The 18,327-nt window shown below is 40.3% G+C and overlaps 1 protein-coding gene across 2 annotated transcripts in view; it reads right to left on the bottom strand.

Moving 5' to 3' along the window:
• LOC118815357 (guanine nucleotide exchange factor VAV3) overlaps positions 1-18,327 on the bottom strand; it is a 176,535-nt gene that overhangs the window by 5,631 nt on the left and 152,577 nt on the right. The window contains exons 21-27 of one of the 2 annotated variants that reach the window (XM_036581429.1): positions 14,287-14,352; positions 12,277-12,308; positions 11,809-11,925; positions 7,982-8,069; positions 5,748-5,850; positions 2,654-2,734; positions 474-625 (exon numbers count right to left, since the gene is read on the bottom strand). In XM_036581429.1, the coding sequence (XP_036437322.1) occupies positions 474-625; positions 2,654-2,734; positions 5,748-5,850; positions 7,982-8,069; positions 11,809-11,925; positions 12,277-12,308; positions 14,287-14,352 (639 nt within the window). The remainder of the gene's footprint in view (positions 1-473; positions 626-2,653; positions 2,735-5,747; positions 5,851-7,981; positions 8,070-11,808; positions 11,926-12,276; positions 12,309-14,286; positions 14,353-18,327) is intronic. The other variant, XM_036581420.1, reaches the window with a different exon arrangement.

The following is an 18,327-nucleotide window of genomic DNA, read 5'->3' as shown; positions in this document are numbered from 1 at the left end:
ATGTTTACCAAAAAGAAAGAATTACGTGATTTATTATTGTTTCAACCTCAGATTCTTGGTCTTTACTCATTTTCTGTGAAGAACATATAAAATTTTTCAGTGTCTTCACTCTGTTCACCCCCCACACATTTATATTACACATGTGGTGTTGGGTGAACCTGCGGGGAGTAAAAGTGTGGAGGTGCTCACTCTGTTCCCCTACTACATGGCCTGCTGTTAGTGTGTGTGTGTGTGTGTGTATGTGTGTGTGAGGGTGGACAACATGGACAGGCTGCTGACTGGCTACAGCTGCTAAAGGAGAACCCTACACTGGACACTTTTGATATTTTAAACATCTGGTATTTTTACATAAACTGTTGTATTGATTTAAATAAACAATAATGCGGTGGGTCCAGCAGACCACCGAGTAACAAACACATCAACACCACACAAGGGTTAAGAAGTGAAATTCTCTCTCTCTCTAAAGGACTGACCCTGCCATTGGCCTCTCCTCTCCACCAGCCGTTGGCTCCTGATTTGGTGTAGATCTTCACCATGTCTCCCTCCTGCAGGGAGAGCTCTCGCGTGTCTCTGGAGCAGAAGTCATAGCGAGCTATCGCCACGCCGATCACCTTCGGAGCGAACACTGACACACAGAGAGAGAAGAGAGGAGCGTCAGCACAGACACAAACACAGAACACAACGACAGCACAAACAACAACCACAACAACCATGACGACCATGATGATCACAACAATGATAATGATGATGACGATGATGATGATGATGAAGGCCTTAAATAAGGTTTGGGCAATAAAACAATAATTATCAAAAGACTATTTTTGCCCAAATGATCATTTTAATGATATCTTTTTAAATGGAAGTTCACTCATGGGCAACTATATGAATTATATTATATTATATTATATTATATTATATTAGATTATATTAGATTAGATTAATTTCATTTACATTTCAATCTGGATGTTAATGTTATTAGAACTTCACTCTGGATATTAATTGTATTAGAACTTTATTCTAGATGTCCTCCAGTTCTCTGATACACTGCAGCTCTGTTCTTGTCCATGTATCTGCAGTAATCTGGGGTTATATGTCTGTAAAGTTGTGCGTGGCCGTATATGGTGATCAGGTTCTGCTGATATCGTCCAGCCGGTCAGTAAACAGAGACAGAGGCTGTATCTAGACGCTCTGCTGCCGACTCCAGCCCTCCTCAGAGAGCCTGTAATCACTGCTGCTCTCCAGTTGTTATCCTGCCGCTGCACATCCACTCCACACCAGCCACTCTGACAAATCTGGGCCACATCCAATCAGAGCTGAGTGCTGTTTTGATTACGGATGGAGACGAGTCAACAGCGCTAAGCTGCTCTCATTTAGCCGCTTAATTACATTCCACAACTCCAGAGCTTCCCATGAACAAGAACAGGAGGAGGAGGAGGAACAGACAGACACGCCCGTCACTCGTTCACCAAGCAGCTCTCAGAGAGAGAGAGAGAGATAGGGAGAGAGAGAGATGAGAGATAAGACAGAGAAAAAAGAAATAGTCTGAATGAGAGAGGATAAAGAGGAAAGAGAGAGAAAAGAAAAAGAAAGAGAGCGAGATAAAGAGCTAGAGAGATGAAAAAGTTATACAGAAAAACACATACAGGTGGACAAAATAACAGAAACACCACATGAAATACTTACAGTCTCTGGCCATTTTATTAGAAACACCTGCCTTGTACTTCCATTGACTGGCCACTTTATTAGAAACACCTGCCTTGTACTTCCATTGACTGGCCACTTTATTAGAAACACCTACATTGTACTTACACTCACTGGCCACTTTATTAGAAACACCTACATTGTACTTCCACTAACTGGCCACTTTATTAGAAACACCTACGTTGTACTTCCACTCACTGACCACTTTATTAGAAACACCTACGTTGTACTTCCACTCACTGACCACTTTATTAGAAACACCTACACCATACTTCCACTAACTGGCCACTTTATAAGAAACACCTGCATTGTACTTCCACTCATTGGCCACTTTATCAGAAACCCCTCTCTTGTAGCTCCACCGTGATGGTGTTCAGTTAGAGACTATTGATGTACAGTTTGTGTTAGTCATTCACTAGTCCTTCATCAATGGTCATTTTCTGACCACAGAGTGTCTCTTGTCTGGATATTTGGATTATATGGTCCACTCTCAACCTAGCAGTGACACTGGCGTGTGGAAAAATTTATGGTGGATAAAATAGACAACCTGTATTTCATGTGGTGTTTCCGTTATTTTGTCCACTCTGGACAAAATACTACTCTGTGAGGACAAGCAGGCTGTGGTCTGAACATTAAAGCGATAGTTCATCAAAAAATCAAATTCACACAAGTACCCCGAATCAAGTACTGAAATATTCTGATTTTTCAGCAGGAATGCTACTTTTGTCCATTGTTCATTATATAAATTAAAGTATTCCTTTAATAGGAACATGACTTCTTCGCTACATTAGCCTCATAGCTCCAGAAGCAAACGTCAGACACCAAACATGTCTTAGCTGATCAACAACATTCGAGTTAAGCAGAGTAAACTGTGCAAATTTGTTTTTTTAGGTGAAGTATATCTTTAATAGCCACTATAGGAATGAATGAGGTATTGAAGCAGTACCAGTACCTGACCAGAAGGGGGCGGAGGAGGGAGGAATAAAGCTGTAGCCAGCAGGAGTTACAAAAGAAAGGCCGCAGAGCAATGGGACTGTAGCAGGAGCAGGAGTGGAGCGAGAGCGAGTGAGAGAGAGAGAGAGAGAGAGAGAGAGAGAGAGAGGCAGAGGAAAAGCATGTTTAATTGAAATGCAAAGCTTCCAGGCAAAGCAAAGCAGGTAACGGGACTGAGTTTGGTTCGAAATGAACTCAAAGGGTCACAGCCAGCAAAGCATCAAAGCGCAGAACTCTAAACCATGAACTCCAGGTCCATGAGCAGCATGGGATGTCTCAGAGGAACAGCAAAGAACAGAACAGAGAAGAACCAAAACAGAACCAAAACACTTGTTTTGTCCTGCAGTACCAAATGGTTTGTCGGTTTTTATCCACCTGCAGGGCTGTATCTGCAGTAAAGGTGATGAGATGAGCTCAATCAGAGCACAGTCAGAGTCACAGAACAAGCTATTCGAAGTCTCGTACCTGTCCACCTCTCTCTCTCTCTCTCTCTCTCTCTCTCTCTCTCGCTCTCTCTCTATCTCAGGTAGAGAGATTTTTGAGAGAGGGAGAGCTGCAGGTCGACCGGCCTCATGCATTAATTCATGAGCTCATGCCGCCCCCTCCCCCTCACCTCTCCCCTCCGCTGACCGCTCTGTCCACCTGTGATGTCCGAGACACTCACAAGCATCAAACGGACACTTTAGATTCGGCCTGCGTCGCCACGGAGACAAACAGTGGAGCCAAACACCCGCAGAGCACCATCCACAAACCTTGCACTTCTCCAACTAACACTGTTTCATACTTTACTTTTTTGTTCATCTTTTATTAAAAAAATTCCACAAGCTCCGCCCACAAATGTGTTCTTTCATAGCTACTGTTGCTAGGCTGGACAAGCTTTGCAGAACACTGATAAAAATCCCATTCGACCTAATGAGAAACTGTAGAACAGACTCAGTTTATATCACAATACCTACATTTAGAGTCAGTTATTCATTCAGCCTAATGAGAAACTGTAGAACAGACTCAGTTTATATCACAATACCTACATTTAGAGTCGGTTATTCATTCAGCCTAATGAGAAACTGTAGAACAGACTCAGTTTATATCACAATACCTACATTTAGAGTCGGTTATTCATTCAGCCTAATGAGAAACTGTAGAACAGACTCAGTTTATATCACAATACCTACATTTAGAGTCGGTTATTCATTCAGCCTAATGAGAAACTGTAGAACAGCCTCAGTTTATATCACAATACCTACATTTAGAGTCGGTTATTCATTCAGCCTAATGAGAAACTGTAGAACAGACTCAGTTTATATCACAATACCTACATTTAGAGTCGGTTATTCATTCAACCTAATGAGAAACTGTAGAACAGACTCAGTTTATACCACAATCTTTTGTTTGTTTGTTTGTTTGTTGTTTGTCTGGTCCAGTGTTGTGTGAGTGAAGGCAGTGAGTGACAGTGTATCTGAAACGATGAGGCAGCGCTCTCTCTCTGCATTACACACGACCTTGAATTCACACCCCACCCCCACCAACCCCCCCACCCCCCCCGTCCGCCACGGTCTGCCATATGGAGCTCCACTCATCATCTCATCTAAACACTGATTACAGCACATCACAAACCCTCAATCAAACCCCGAGACTGAGCGCGCTCAGTAACGCTAGCACACACTGCCACACGAGGCGGTACACTGATCATCAAAAGTTTGGGGAATATCATAGCTCGAATATTTGCCAACTTAATCCTAAGAGACTCATGGAAGTGGGTGATGAAACCCCCCACCCAACAACCCCCCCAGTGCCTGTGACCTGAACTCTTCGCTGGCCCTATATGGACCATCCTACTGAAGTAGTTCAGGCTGCAGTCAAACAGTAAAAACTACTGAAACAAAACAATGAAGTACTCAGACTTTAGACATATCCAAGGGTTCTGGTCTATTCAAACTCCAGGCATTAACAGAGATAGTTGTGAGCTATATATGTACAAAATCATTGAGTCGTCAATTAAGGACTCATATACAGTCGCATGCAAAAGTTTCTGTGCCCCAGTCAAATGATGTGTTTTGTTGATATTCTGAGTGTGAATAAGTGAACACATCCTCTACAGAGACACACCTTGTAATGCACAGTTACTGTGTATTTTTTCCAGTAGGTTCAACTCAGCAAAAAACCTTTGTATACGACACTATGAGCCCCTGCAGAGTTACGATCAGCGCAGTCAAAAGAAAGAACGAAAAAAGAAAGAAGGAAAGTAAGAAAGAAAGAATGGCAGAAATAAAGAAAAAAATAAATAAAGGAATAAAGAAAGAAAGAAAAAAGAAGGAATGATAGAAATAAAGAAAAGATAAATTGGAAGAAAGAAAGAAAGAATGATAGAAATATATAAATAAATAAATAACAAAAGAAACAGATGAATGATAAAAGTAAAGAAATAAATAAGCAAAGAAAGAAAGAATGATACAACAAAAAAGTAAGTAAGAAAGAAAGAAAGAAAGAATGATAGAAAAAAAAATAAAGAAAGAGAAAAAGAAAGAAAAAAGAGAGAATGAGTGAGTGAAAGAGAGACAGAGAGAATGAGTGAGTGAGTGAGTGAGAGACAGAGAGAGAGAATGAGTGAGAAAGAGACAGAGAGAGAGAGAGAAAATGAATGAGTGAGAAAGAGAGAGATAATGAGTGAGAGAGAGAGAATGAGTGAGAGAGACAGAGAATGAGTGAGTGAAAAAGAGAGAGAGAATGAGTGAGAGAGACAGAGACAGAGAGAATGAGTGCGTGAGTGAGTGAGAGACAGAGAGAGAGAATGAGTGAGAAAGAGACAGAGAGAGAGAGAAAATGAGTGAGTGAGAGAGAGAGACAATGAGTGAGTGAGCACTGTTAGGCAGCCCGTCTGATTGCTGTGTGTCGTGTCTGAGTCTGACGGTGTCGTCTGTGCAGGCGTGAACGTGTGATCAGACTTGTTCGCTTTGCTGAACAGAAAAACTAAAGAGCGACAGTTCAGACGTGTGCAGCGTCTCAGCTGATGAAGGGTGAGGAGGAGGAGGAGGAAGGGGGGGAGGGGTACTCACTGCTTCCTCCGTTCTCTGGCTCTCTGTAGGCGAACTGCAGTGTGGTGTCCAGCGTCCTGAAGCCCTCCTTCAGAGAGTGATGCTTGTAGTACTCAATCAACTCCTGCAACATGAATAAACAAATAACTCTTAAATAAATACATAAATGCCAGTAAGACAAACACACACACACACACACACACACACACGCACACACACACACACACACACGCACACACACACACACACACACACACACACACACACACACACACACGCACGCACACACACACACACACACACACACACACACACACACACACGCACGCACACACACACACACCAGCTCCTGTGGGCGCATTGAATAAATAAAGCAGTCAGAGCAGAAATGTTGGCGCAGATTCAATAAGACTGCGGTATTCACAATCCAATAATGCTCTTTAAGTGACATTTGTGAAATCGAATCTAAAAGCACTTTCAGAAGTAGATGACAAAAGCCACTCGATCTGCAGGGCGTAACGACGTTAAAAAGGCCGCCTCTGTGAAGCCTTTTAAAGGGGAAACAGATGAGGCAATAACGAGGCCCAATAAATACACTACAGTATAATACTAAACGACGGCATGAAGAATCGAATACAACATACAACATTTCCCCCCAGAGTGGACGATCTCAGCTCGTCAGGTCTGAGATGGTCAACAGACAGAACGTTTTAAACAGTTCAGAACAGAGTTTATAATTAATACACGCACAGTTTTATCACCACGTATTTTCCCATTTCATTGTGATGATTGAATGATTACTAATTATCAATCACTAATTCTCAACAGAATCTGAATAGTACTGGAGAACCATAAAGAACACAAAAGGCCAATTATAGTAAATAAAAGTAATAGTAATAAAATTACACTTGTTTACCATAATCTGCTCTTTTTTAAGTCACGACTTCAACACCGTATACAGATAATGCTAGCTGACTCTGCTAACTGTCTCCACAGATAATGCTAGCTGACTCTGCTAACTGTCTCCACAGATAATGCTAGCTGACTCTGCTAACTGTCTCCACAGATAATGCTAGCTGACTCTGCTAACTGTCTCCACAGATAATGCTAGTTGACTCTGCTAACTGTCTCCACAGATAATGCTAGTTGACTCTCCTAACTATCTCCACAGATAATGCTAGCTGACTCTGCTAACTGTCTCCACAGATAATGCTAGCTGACTCTGCTGTCTCCACAGATAATGTTAGCTGACTCTCTTAACTGTCTCCACAGATAATGCTAGTTGACTCTCCTAACTGTCTCCACAGATAATGCTAGCTGACTCTGCTGTCTCCACAGATAATGCTAGCTGACTCTCCTGTCTCCACAGATAATGCTAGTTGACTCTGCTAACTGTCTCCACAGATAATGCTAGATGACTCTGCTAACTGTCTCCACAGATAATGCTAGCTGACTCTCCTGTCTCCACAGATAATGCTAGTTGACTCTGCTACCTGTCTCCACAGATAATGCTAGCTGACTCTGCTACCTGTCTCCACAGATAATGCTAGCTGACTCTGCTAACTGTCTCCACAGATAATGCTAGCTGACTCTCCTGTCTCCACAGATAATGCTAGCTGACTCTCCTAACTGTCTCCACAGATAATGCTAGCTGACTCTGCTACCTGTCTCCACAGATAATGCTAGCTGACTCTGCTAACTGTCTCCACAGATAATGCTAGCTGACTCTCCTGTCTCCACAGATAATGCTAGCTGACTCTGCTAACTGTCTCCACAGATAATGCTAGCTGACTCTGCTAACTGTCTCCACAGATAATGCTAGCTGACTCTGCTAACTGTCTCCACAGATAATGCTAGCTGACTCTCCTGTCTCCACAGATAATGCTAGCTGACTCTGCTAACTGGAAAAAAGTAGTTGATTTACTTAAATAACAAAATGATAATAAATGTTATCATAATTTTATTTCATTCACTCTTAAAAAAGATGGTTCTTCTAGGGTTCTTAAATAAAGGGAATGGTTCTATATAAAATCATGACTGCTTAAAGGGTTCTCTGCATAGTGAAATGGTTCTTCAGATTGACGGAGAACGTGTTGCATATGGTTCTATGTAGAAGCTTTCTGAAAATGGTTCTACATAGCACCAAAAAGGGTTCTGCTACTGTTACGATGCCAAGCTTGAGAGTGAGTGAGTAGCAGTGAGTGGAGTGTGAGCGTGTTCACTGGGGCGTGGCTGTCTGAGAGGGAGTCACTCACGAGAATGCTGCGGAACCTCCGGTTCTCCGCGATCTGGAAGTAGCTGTCTCTGGCCAGGATCTTGATGTGCTTCACGTCGTTGTTGAACCTGCGGCGCATGGATAAGTGATGAGGGTCACTTTCTGCTGACCGGTGCGATCGACTCTGCCTCAGTAATGCACGGGGTAGAAGGCTCTGACTCTGCGGCGGGGGGGTCGATACGAGGGCAGGACCCCCATTAGCCCCTGATCACAACACCGCTGGCATTTGTTTTTAGTCAGACGCTGAGAGAAAGTCTGAGGAGACTTTCAGATTTCAGCACTTTAACTCAAACAGGCTTTACTGGCAGGACTGTATTCAATTACAGCGTTTAAAAGACATTTAAATCTTTATCACGTCAGTCAGTTTTATCATTACACACACAGATCAATTCAAACAGTCTAACACAAAAACACTATCATGTTAAACAACATACAGTATTTTCAGCAATGTACGTTATATGAGAAACTGCTGCCATCACTGGTGATATATTATCAACTATGTTATGCTTTATTTTACTACATTTCACTGCTATCCGAACAAAACCTTGTATTTCCAAAATGGTAACTTTACAGGAGAAGGAAAAAAACCAACTCTACTTTTAATGTAAGTCAATGGAACCAGACTTTTTTTTCATGTCATTTTGGGCCGTTTCTTTTGGTCCATTCTTCATGAAATTTATGCACAATGTAAGGGACAACAAGCATTTTCAAATTATGTCAAAAACTGAAAAACGACAAAAATGGAGATACGAGGTTTTGTTCCGACAGCAGTGCCATGTAAACTGTATATTAGAAACTGCTGCTATCACTGGTACTATATTATCAACTATAGCCTCTATTTAGCTGTCCAAAGAAAAACACGTAAAGTTTAATAGACCAAGAGATTAATTAAAATTATTTGGAATAAAATCTATTTACATTCATTTACATCATAAGTAAAGAACTGTTTCACCTTCGCCTGAAAAGCTACCTTTTTTGGACATTAACGATATTTAATTATACTATTTTTTTACTACATATGTTATATTAGAAACTACTGCTATAGATGTTATATTAGAAACTATCTGTATATATATCGATTACATATTTTTACCTATTTATGCCATATAAGAAACTACTGCTACCACTAGCACAACTGTTTATTTAACTGTATATTATACCAGTGTACATTATATTTGAAACTAATGTTATCGGTAAGACATATGATCAAATATATATTTAAGGATATATTATTAATTACATATTAAACTATATATTTTTAACCTTTTACATGCTGTTAAAAACTACTGCTATTATTAGTACAACATTATCAACTAAATATTTAACTATATATCTTAACAGTGTACATTATATTTGCAACTAATGTTATCAGTAGTGCCACATTATGAAGTACATACTGAACTATATGTTACTGGCCATATATTTAACTGGATATTACACACAGTATACATTACAGAATCTTATCACCGGTACTGTATTACCGACTACAGCTTATATTTGACTGTATGTTACTGGCCATATATTTGACTGTGTACAGCATAATACAAACCACTGCATTCATTAGTACTATATTATTAAGTATATTTATTATATTAATTACTGGTTCTATATGGACTATAGCCTATATTTAATGACATTGGCAATAAATTTAACAATAGATTTTTCACTATATACATCATATATGCTATTACTGTTGCTATATTGTCAGTGTTCTCGCCCACGTTCCTTAAAGCTGTAGCCTTCTTGTATGTATTGAGCAGCCATCACAACTAAATATGCGAATATGATTGATATTAAAGGAGAAGTGACCACATAACCTTTCTAGTCTGGACAGCCAAGTTTTTCTTTACTCCATAGTCACTCAGTCCTCTCTCTCTCTCTCTCTCTCTCTCTCTCTATCTCTCTTTCTTGTCCTCTGTGATGTTCTGAACAAACCCAGCTCCTCTAACAGGCCTGAATCGGTTATCCTGCTAATCACATGCCTAATTCATACTGAATAGCTGAGGGAAAAATCCAATAAGCGGGTCCATTGTTAATTGAAATGCAAAGGGATTCGGATTGGAATTTGAAATTTCTCCGCTAATCTCCTGACTGGCTGCTCGGCTGATGAAGAAAAAGGGAGCCATTGTTGGTTTCGGTAGATTTTCTAAGGCAGGTTCTTTGAATATTCTGAGGGATTGTGTGTTCTGGCGTCTGCTCTGCAGTTCCAGTCCGGCACACTTGCACACTCAGGTAATTATCACCTCGGCCCTACTGGGACAGCAGGCTTAGCGGACTGGGACTGAGTATCTGAGAGCACGAGGAGATCATAGGACCTCAGTGGGCTCTGAAGAAAACACTCGCTCCTCATAAGCTTTTCCTCTCCACTGTCCACATTTACAGCTCCAGCACTGTTCATTAGGTGGTATAATGTATTAGAGTGATCCACAAGTACAGGCACATGGACGTTTACTTAAGATATATGCTAACCACACCCTCATATTCTGGTCGTAATGTAATGTACTCCCTTTCATTTTACCTAATTTTTGGTAATATGTTCTAATTACAGGCCTCTTTAAATAACTTAATCATTATCTAATAGTTGGGCCCAATCCCATTTCACCTCTCGCCCCTACCACTGAGCCCTTAGCCCTTCATTTTGCGTGTTCCCGTCTAGGGGTAGGGTGTCCTGATTCTTGCTGAGATAGAGGGGTAGGGTGAAGTGTTGGGGCTACATGACCCTCTAAACAGAGGTTTTTCAGAGACTCCAAACAGAGAGTTATGAAAAAACGAAAACCGGCAAGACGGCTGAACAAGAGACCAAAGAAACCCACAAATGTGAGAATTTTCACAGTTAAAAAATTACAATAAACACTGTTTTCACAGCTGGTGAATACCTGACTTCAACTTCATATCACTGAAGAATTAGGGGTGGGTGGTAATAAATAATTGCCCCCCTCTTTGAAGTCATATGATGCCCTAAATGTAACTAAAGCCCAGCAGTGAGGAGCTGAACTTTACCCTCCTCTGCTGTCACTGCAGACTGGCAGGGTCGCCTACAGAGCAGCGCTGGTAGCTGTTAATGAAGTGATGCTCTTTTTATTTGAGGGTCTCATTTCAGAGGGAAGATTTCAACCACTACCCTGTAACTCAGTTCCAAGGGGCAAGGAGACACTCGAAAACAAGGGGTAGGGGTAAAAATAAGAAATGGTATTGGGCCATAATGATAGTTAATAATTACTTATGCATTACTAAGTGCTACAATTTACTAAGTCACATACAAATAACTAAAGTGAATTCGAACTACACAGTTGACTGGTGAGGTCAACTAAAGGTTAACAACTACTGTTTAATAGTTTCTCTGACAGCAGTGATGATCTCAAGCTGTCCTACTCTTTCCCTGTTTAAACATCACACATCTCAGCCTAGTTGGGGTTGTTGTGGGTCCTTGATAGACTGTGTCATTTGGTGCTAGCTGCTGAAAAAAGGCTCCTCCACAGGCCGCTGCCACCAAAGAGACGGCCTACCTAATACATAATGTACCCAAAATGTAATGTGAGCCCAAAACATGACTGGATTTGCCATAATAATGTAACGTGTGGAGCTTTTGGGAGCCTTGAGGCTGAAGCTTCAGAATTAGATAGAAAACTGTTATTAAATTAACCTAATTAGTTACAGTAGCATTAGATAGATAGATGATGGTGCTAAGAGTTAATGTTAGCCCTGATGTTTAAAGAAATCTCCTGACTAACACTGCGTGTCTGCTGCGATCTGAGCGCTCAAGAATGTGACTGAAAGCGTAAAGCCATGGTAACCATGGTAACTCACTTGATGCTGATGGCGTACTCATTACTGTCGTGGCCTCGATGCCTCACCAGGTATGTGCTGTTCTTCCTGTTCACAAGCTCCGCCTCCGCCTCCAGACGCTGTATGCGGCCCGCAAACCTGCACAGAGGTCAGAGTAATGTAGCATTGCATTGACCTACAGTGTAGAACTGCACTGACCCTGCACTGACCGATACTGTAGTACTGCACTGGTCCAAAATGTAGTAATTGCTCACTTTTTAAATACATATAAACTCTTAAGCAAGTAATTACACTTGTTATTAATAATGTTATTATTAGTTGTAATAATACTAAGAATTATAAAGATTATAACAGTAATAATGAATGAAATATTTTTAATATTCCTATTTAATACAATTTTCCGTGTGTTAATCTGATTTCTCTTTATTTCTGAGTAAATGACACAAAACAGGAATTAAAAATGAGTATTTAAAAATCCTCTGAACTCACCAGGGCTGCGGAGAATAATCAATAGGTTTAGCCTAGAAGAGAGAAACAAAACAGAGCATGTATGAATCTCAGGGGGGCCTTGTTCTTGAAATCCCACTCAAACACATTTTTAAATTACCGTTCTGAATTTGTTTTCCTCCCAAAGGGAACGGATCTGCTTTTTTGTCACCAGCTTCCACCTCAGTTTGCAGACTCATTCGTTTTGTTTTTCACAAACACAGGTGGTTTTTCTAATTACGCTCAACCGTTTCCTGCATCTATTTTTACCTTCTCACTGGTGTATGTATAGAGATCACGATAACAATCACTGCAGACAGACAGACCTGAACGGCAGGGGAATGTCAGGGTGTCGTACGCAGGTGACGCTGCAGTATTCCGAGGAATAGAGCCGATAAAAACACACCTGCTGCCGTGTGTTTACTCAAGAAATTACCAGTGACCCCGCAGATAAGAACAGAGGAAAGATAAACAATACAATACTGAAACACACACGAAGACACAGGGTTGTTTTTATACCTCATTTGCAGGGTCCCATACGTATTATACGGTATGTATAATGCTATGTATATATAAAGTCCTGCATTAATTATATATATCACTGCACATGATATATCTATCTATCTATCTATCTATCTATCTCTCTCTCTCTCTCTCTCTATATATATATATATATATATATATATATATATATATATATAAATACATATATAAAAAAATATGATAATAAAAATATGTACCATGCCTATATATGTATATATATGTGTGTGTGTACATATATATAGACCTGTCCAGGGTGTATCCTGCCGTCTGCCCAATGACAGCTAGGATAGGCTCAAGCACCCCATCGCGACCCAGAAGGATAAGCGGTTGATGTGTGTGTGTGTATGTATATATATATATATATATATATATATATATACACACAACCTGTTCAATTCAACCTGACATTTTGACCAATTATGAATAGCAGCTGGAATTTTCCAACTATGTAAAGTTTTGTTCAGACAGTGACAATACGTAAATACCATAATATAATAATAATATATCCCACAGTATGTATGTATATAGTACATTATATGTAAGTACCAATATGTAATAATGTCTTATTTGTATTAAATATATCGCCATTGTCAGAACAAAACCTCGTATCTCCAAAATGGTAACTTTACAGGAGAAGGAAAAAACCTAATTTACTTTTAATGTAAGTCAATGGAACCAGAATTGTTTGGGTCATTTGTTTTAGTCCATACATCATGAAATTTACACACAATGTAAAGGACCACAGGTATTTTCAAGTTATGTCAAAAAGCGAAAAACATCAAAAATGGACATACAAGATTTTCTAAATACGTATATGTAATAACATTAATGTCCCATATGCCACGTCTGTAATAATGTTATATTTGTATTACATATATGTAAATATCTATACGTCATAACAATGCCTCATACGTATGAATTATAATTAAATATCTATATACAATATGTGTAATGTGGAGAATATGTAAGAACCTACATGTAACAATAATGTCACATATATGTATATGGCTACATGACACTTACATAAGCTTGTCATGACAACTGACATAACCCTACATAAATGTTTATAAATGCTTATTCTAGTAGGTGTCATCTGTCATAAAGGCTACTTTAGCTAACTTTGATCAAAATTGACAAATGTAACCCTTATTAAAGGTGAGTAAGTATGTGTAATGATATGCCTGAATGACTGAAAAACGACAAAAATGGAGATACATGAGGTTTTCTTCCAACATCAGCGATATATATATATATATATATATATATATATATATATATATATATGTGTGTGGTGTGTGTATCTATAGATAATAATAAGTTCCAAATGTATTTAATAAAATTCGCTCTAAAAATGTACAACAACAAATGAACACAGAACCTGTATGCTAATCTGCACTCATCTGTAGTCTGTAGAGTAAACAAAGCAATTAATTGACACGCTGAATTAAACATTTTAAAATTCACACTCACACATGGGCAGGGCTTCACGGCGTCGCTTGGAAAGTATCCAACCTCTCTTGTCGTCAAGACTTTGCCCTGCAAGCACAGGAGATAATTACATTAAGTTCAGCTGGGCGACTCCTTTTCAATAATTCAGCAACAATTAGCACGTAGCGCAGGGCGCTATTCATTTAGTGCGAGAGCAGAAAGTGGAGGAGGCGGATTGGGGGACTCCACTTGATAATAACTCTCTTTTTAATGCTTAAGTAATTAAATGCCGTACTTGTGAACAGACTAATGAGTGGTTGGGCATATTTTTCTCTTTCATCTGCCAGAAGAACCGGGGATTGTTTATTATTAAAGGAATAGCCCATGAAAATGGTAAGCTAATAAAGAATGGGAGACAATCAGTATTATAAGGGCAGGCCAGCTGGTTCCTACTGGATTTGGTTCATTGGGGAAGGGGAAGGCTCATAGCTTTATAAAAGAAGAATATACAGTAAATAAAAGTCCCTGTTTAACAATAAAGTAACCCTATTCCTGAGATTCAGCTTCACTGCTCTGTAAATCACCAACAAAATTGGATGATTGTTCCGTGATGTCTAATATCAGGCATTACTGAAGGAGATACAGTAACAAATGAAGCTAAACTTGATTCTACTTTGACACAATCATGCATCGTCTTGTCCAGCTTATGTTATCCATTAATACAAGACTGTTGTGTCTTTCCTCAGATAGTCCTACTGGGAGAAGCTAAAAGCTCCCGGAAGTCTCATCAGCCCTCTTCTTCAAACTAACCCGATTTGTAAAGCGATACTTAAGTGGCAGTGATACATTTAACCTAATGATGTTTCATCAGCGCTCTGGGCTGGGGCTCCTCCGCTGGCCAAAACTGAGATAGGCACGTTAAAACTTCTAACAATGTTAGCCTACGCAGCTTGAAGGGTGAAACAGAATTAGAGCAATGGATCGTGTCTGTCTGCTTCCACAGAGAGAAGAACTGTCTATATGTTGCCAGAGTTGCCAGAACAAACAGGGTAACCAGGGTTGCTGGGACTATTGGGACTATCAGGGCTTTCAGGCTACCCAAGCTGCTATGGTTCCCAGGGCCACTATTTCATCAAGGTCACCAAGCTTACAAGGCCTGCCAAGGCCACTAATGTTAATAGAACTGCTGTGTTGTCAAGGTTACCAAGGCTACCAGGCCTACCTCTGTTATCAAAGCTACTATGGGTGCCAGAGTTCCCAGGAATAGTATGTCATCAAGGTTACCAAGGGTACCAGGCCTTCCAGTGTTACCAGGGTCACTAGGGCTACTATGCCGGGCACTAGAGCTATCATGACTCACAGGCCTACCAGTATGTTATCAAGACCTATCGTGCCTACCAGTGTTATTATTGTTACCAAGGGTGTCATAGTTACTACTATGTCTTCCAGGCTACCAGACTTACCAGTGTTGTCTGGGTTACTAGAGGTATCATGGTAAAAAAAGCTACTATGTTATCAAGGCCTTCCAGTGTTACCAGAGTCATGGGGGCTACTATGTTGGGTACTAAGGTTATCATGACTAACAGGCTTACCAGTGTTACCATTGTTATCAGTGGTGCCATAGTTACTACTATATTATCAAGGCTACCAGACGTATCAGTGTTGTCAGGGTTACTAAGGGTATCATGGTAAAAAAGCTAATACGTTATCAAGGTTATTAGGGTTACCAGAGCAACTACCAGGCCTATGGCACCCCTGATAACAATGGTAACAATGATGGGCCTACCGATATGTAAACAAGACTAACAGGCCTACCACTGTTACCATTGATATCAGGGGTGTCTTAGTTACTACAATGTCATCTAGGCTACCAGGGGTATCATGGTAAAAAATGCTACTATGTTATCAAGGTTATCTGGGTTACCAGGGCAACTACCAGGCCTACCAGTGTTGCCAGGGTTAACACGGGTGGCACAGTTACCAGGTCTACTATATTATTAAGGCTACCAGGCTTTCTAGTGTTATCAGGGTTACTATGGGCATCATGGTTACAAGGGCTATTATGTTATCAAGGTTAACAGTGTTTCCAGGGCTACTACATTAAGATTACCAAGGCTATCAGACCTATCAGTTCTATCAAGATTCCTAGGGGTGCCATGGTTACCAGGGATACTAGGTCATCAAGGTTACCAAGACTGCCAGGCATCAGGGTTACCTGGGGTACAGTGGTTACCATGGCTACTATGTGTCCAAGTTGGCCAAGACTACCAGGCCTAGCAGTGTTTTCAGGGTTTGTAGAATTGCAATGGTTACTTGCGACATCAGGACTATAACGGCTGTCAGTGTTGTCAAGTATCCCAGACTTAATAGGGCTATCAAGTTTATTGGCGTTTCCAGGTTCTCCAGAATAAGGAGTGTTCTTTTGATGGTGTTTACCAAACATATGAACAACTCCATTATCTCCACTGAACAGAAGTGACTTTGGTGCTTGTGGAACATGCCATAAACCATCCAGAGTCCCATTCGTATTGGGCCATGTAAGGGCAGCAAGCCACAACAGGGAGATTAAGGCTGCAACTAGTGATTATTTCTGTAATTATTTTGTCAACTATTATTTGCCCTTTTTAAAAGAAACAATACAGACCATATCGCCCCCTACACTTCCTGTAGTGTATTACAGTCTGTCAGAATGACTGTGTGTATCATATGAACATTATAGAGCACTTTTATATAGAAGAAACAACAAACCACACGATTCAGTCTGTTTGGTGTTATCAGTTCTTTACTTTACTGTTAACGTTCTTATCTTTTCCTTCTTGTTTGTTATTGTTATATTGCACGTCCAGTGCCAGATGCATTATGCAGCACTTCCTGCTTGGCATGGTTGGATGTTTACTGCACGTGAATATCAAAACAGGCTTCTCCTTCTACACTTGTGTGCTGGTTTGATGACAGTAAATATGAGCTGCACTGAACTAAATGCTGCCACACCTTTTTGCCTGAGTGTTTTCTGAAAGCGAGTGCCCTCACCCACATTATTGCGCCACGTGCGCAGGAGCATGGCATTGTTTTGATAGGAGGTGCCAGGCATCAAAGTGCATCATCTGCTTAGGGAGCGTGTCCGCCCAAATGACAGCCCGCTGAAAAATGCTCGGTGTCTTTTCTGTGCGTTGCGTGCCTGTGCGTAAACTCAGTGGGTGGCGTGCGCTATCTCAGAGAGCCAGAGAGACAAACAGCTTGCATCAACAGCGCTGAGTGTTGACAAAGGGAGGGAATCAGGCGCTGTTACATAGCCTGTCACACTCAGAATGGTACACACACCTGCTGTAGATGCTCCTTTAATACCTGACATTAGCATGCAACCTGCACACAGACTCAGCAGAAAGGCCTGGCAGGAGCACATGCATTAGCCATGCAGGTCAGAATGTGACTGGGCACGTGGCCAAGCTACCAGAATCGTTTATTCTGATTGGACATTTAACTCTCAGAGACCCTCTGGTGAAAAATTGCAACCATCGTTAATAATATTTTGTTTTAAGGCTTCCTTCTTAATTACTTATCTATTAGCAAGTAACAATAAACCAATACATTTAAGCAGATTATTTGTGAGCAAGCTTAAAAATGTGGCATAGATGTGCATACTTAAAATTAGTGCTCAAATGATAAGACCAAAACTAAAGTGCCACATACTTAACTATCGATACCTTCCTGTTAGTAAACATTTACATTTGACCTGTAAAGAGCTTCCAAAGAACTAGCATTATTTAAAAGATCTTTATTAATGGGTTTGCAAGATCATAACTAAAGTACAACTTGTTCATTGTTAATAGACACTGCTTTACTGCATTATTACAAATAACATTTCCAGGTCATAAAATATTTAAAAAATGAGGAAAACACAATCAGTTTAAACACCATTCATTTTTTCCAAATGTAAAATGCAAATCTAACTGGCACAAATGATGTCACACACATCTCTCACATCTCTCACACTAACCCTTATAGAGATAACATACAGACTCACATACATGCTAGCACTTATACTGTATATACTCACATATTAGCAACCACCTGTGATACCAT

The sequence above is a fragment of the Colossoma macropomum genome, unplaced genomic scaffold (assembly GCF_904425465.1).
Source record: "Colossoma macropomum unplaced genomic scaffold, Colossoma_macropomum, whole genome shotgun sequence".
Lineage (NCBI taxonomy): Eukaryota > Metazoa > Chordata > Actinopteri > Characiformes > Serrasalmidae > Colossoma > Colossoma macropomum.
Note: the sequence above shows the minus strand (reverse complement) of the source record. Positions and strands in the feature narration are given on the sequence as shown.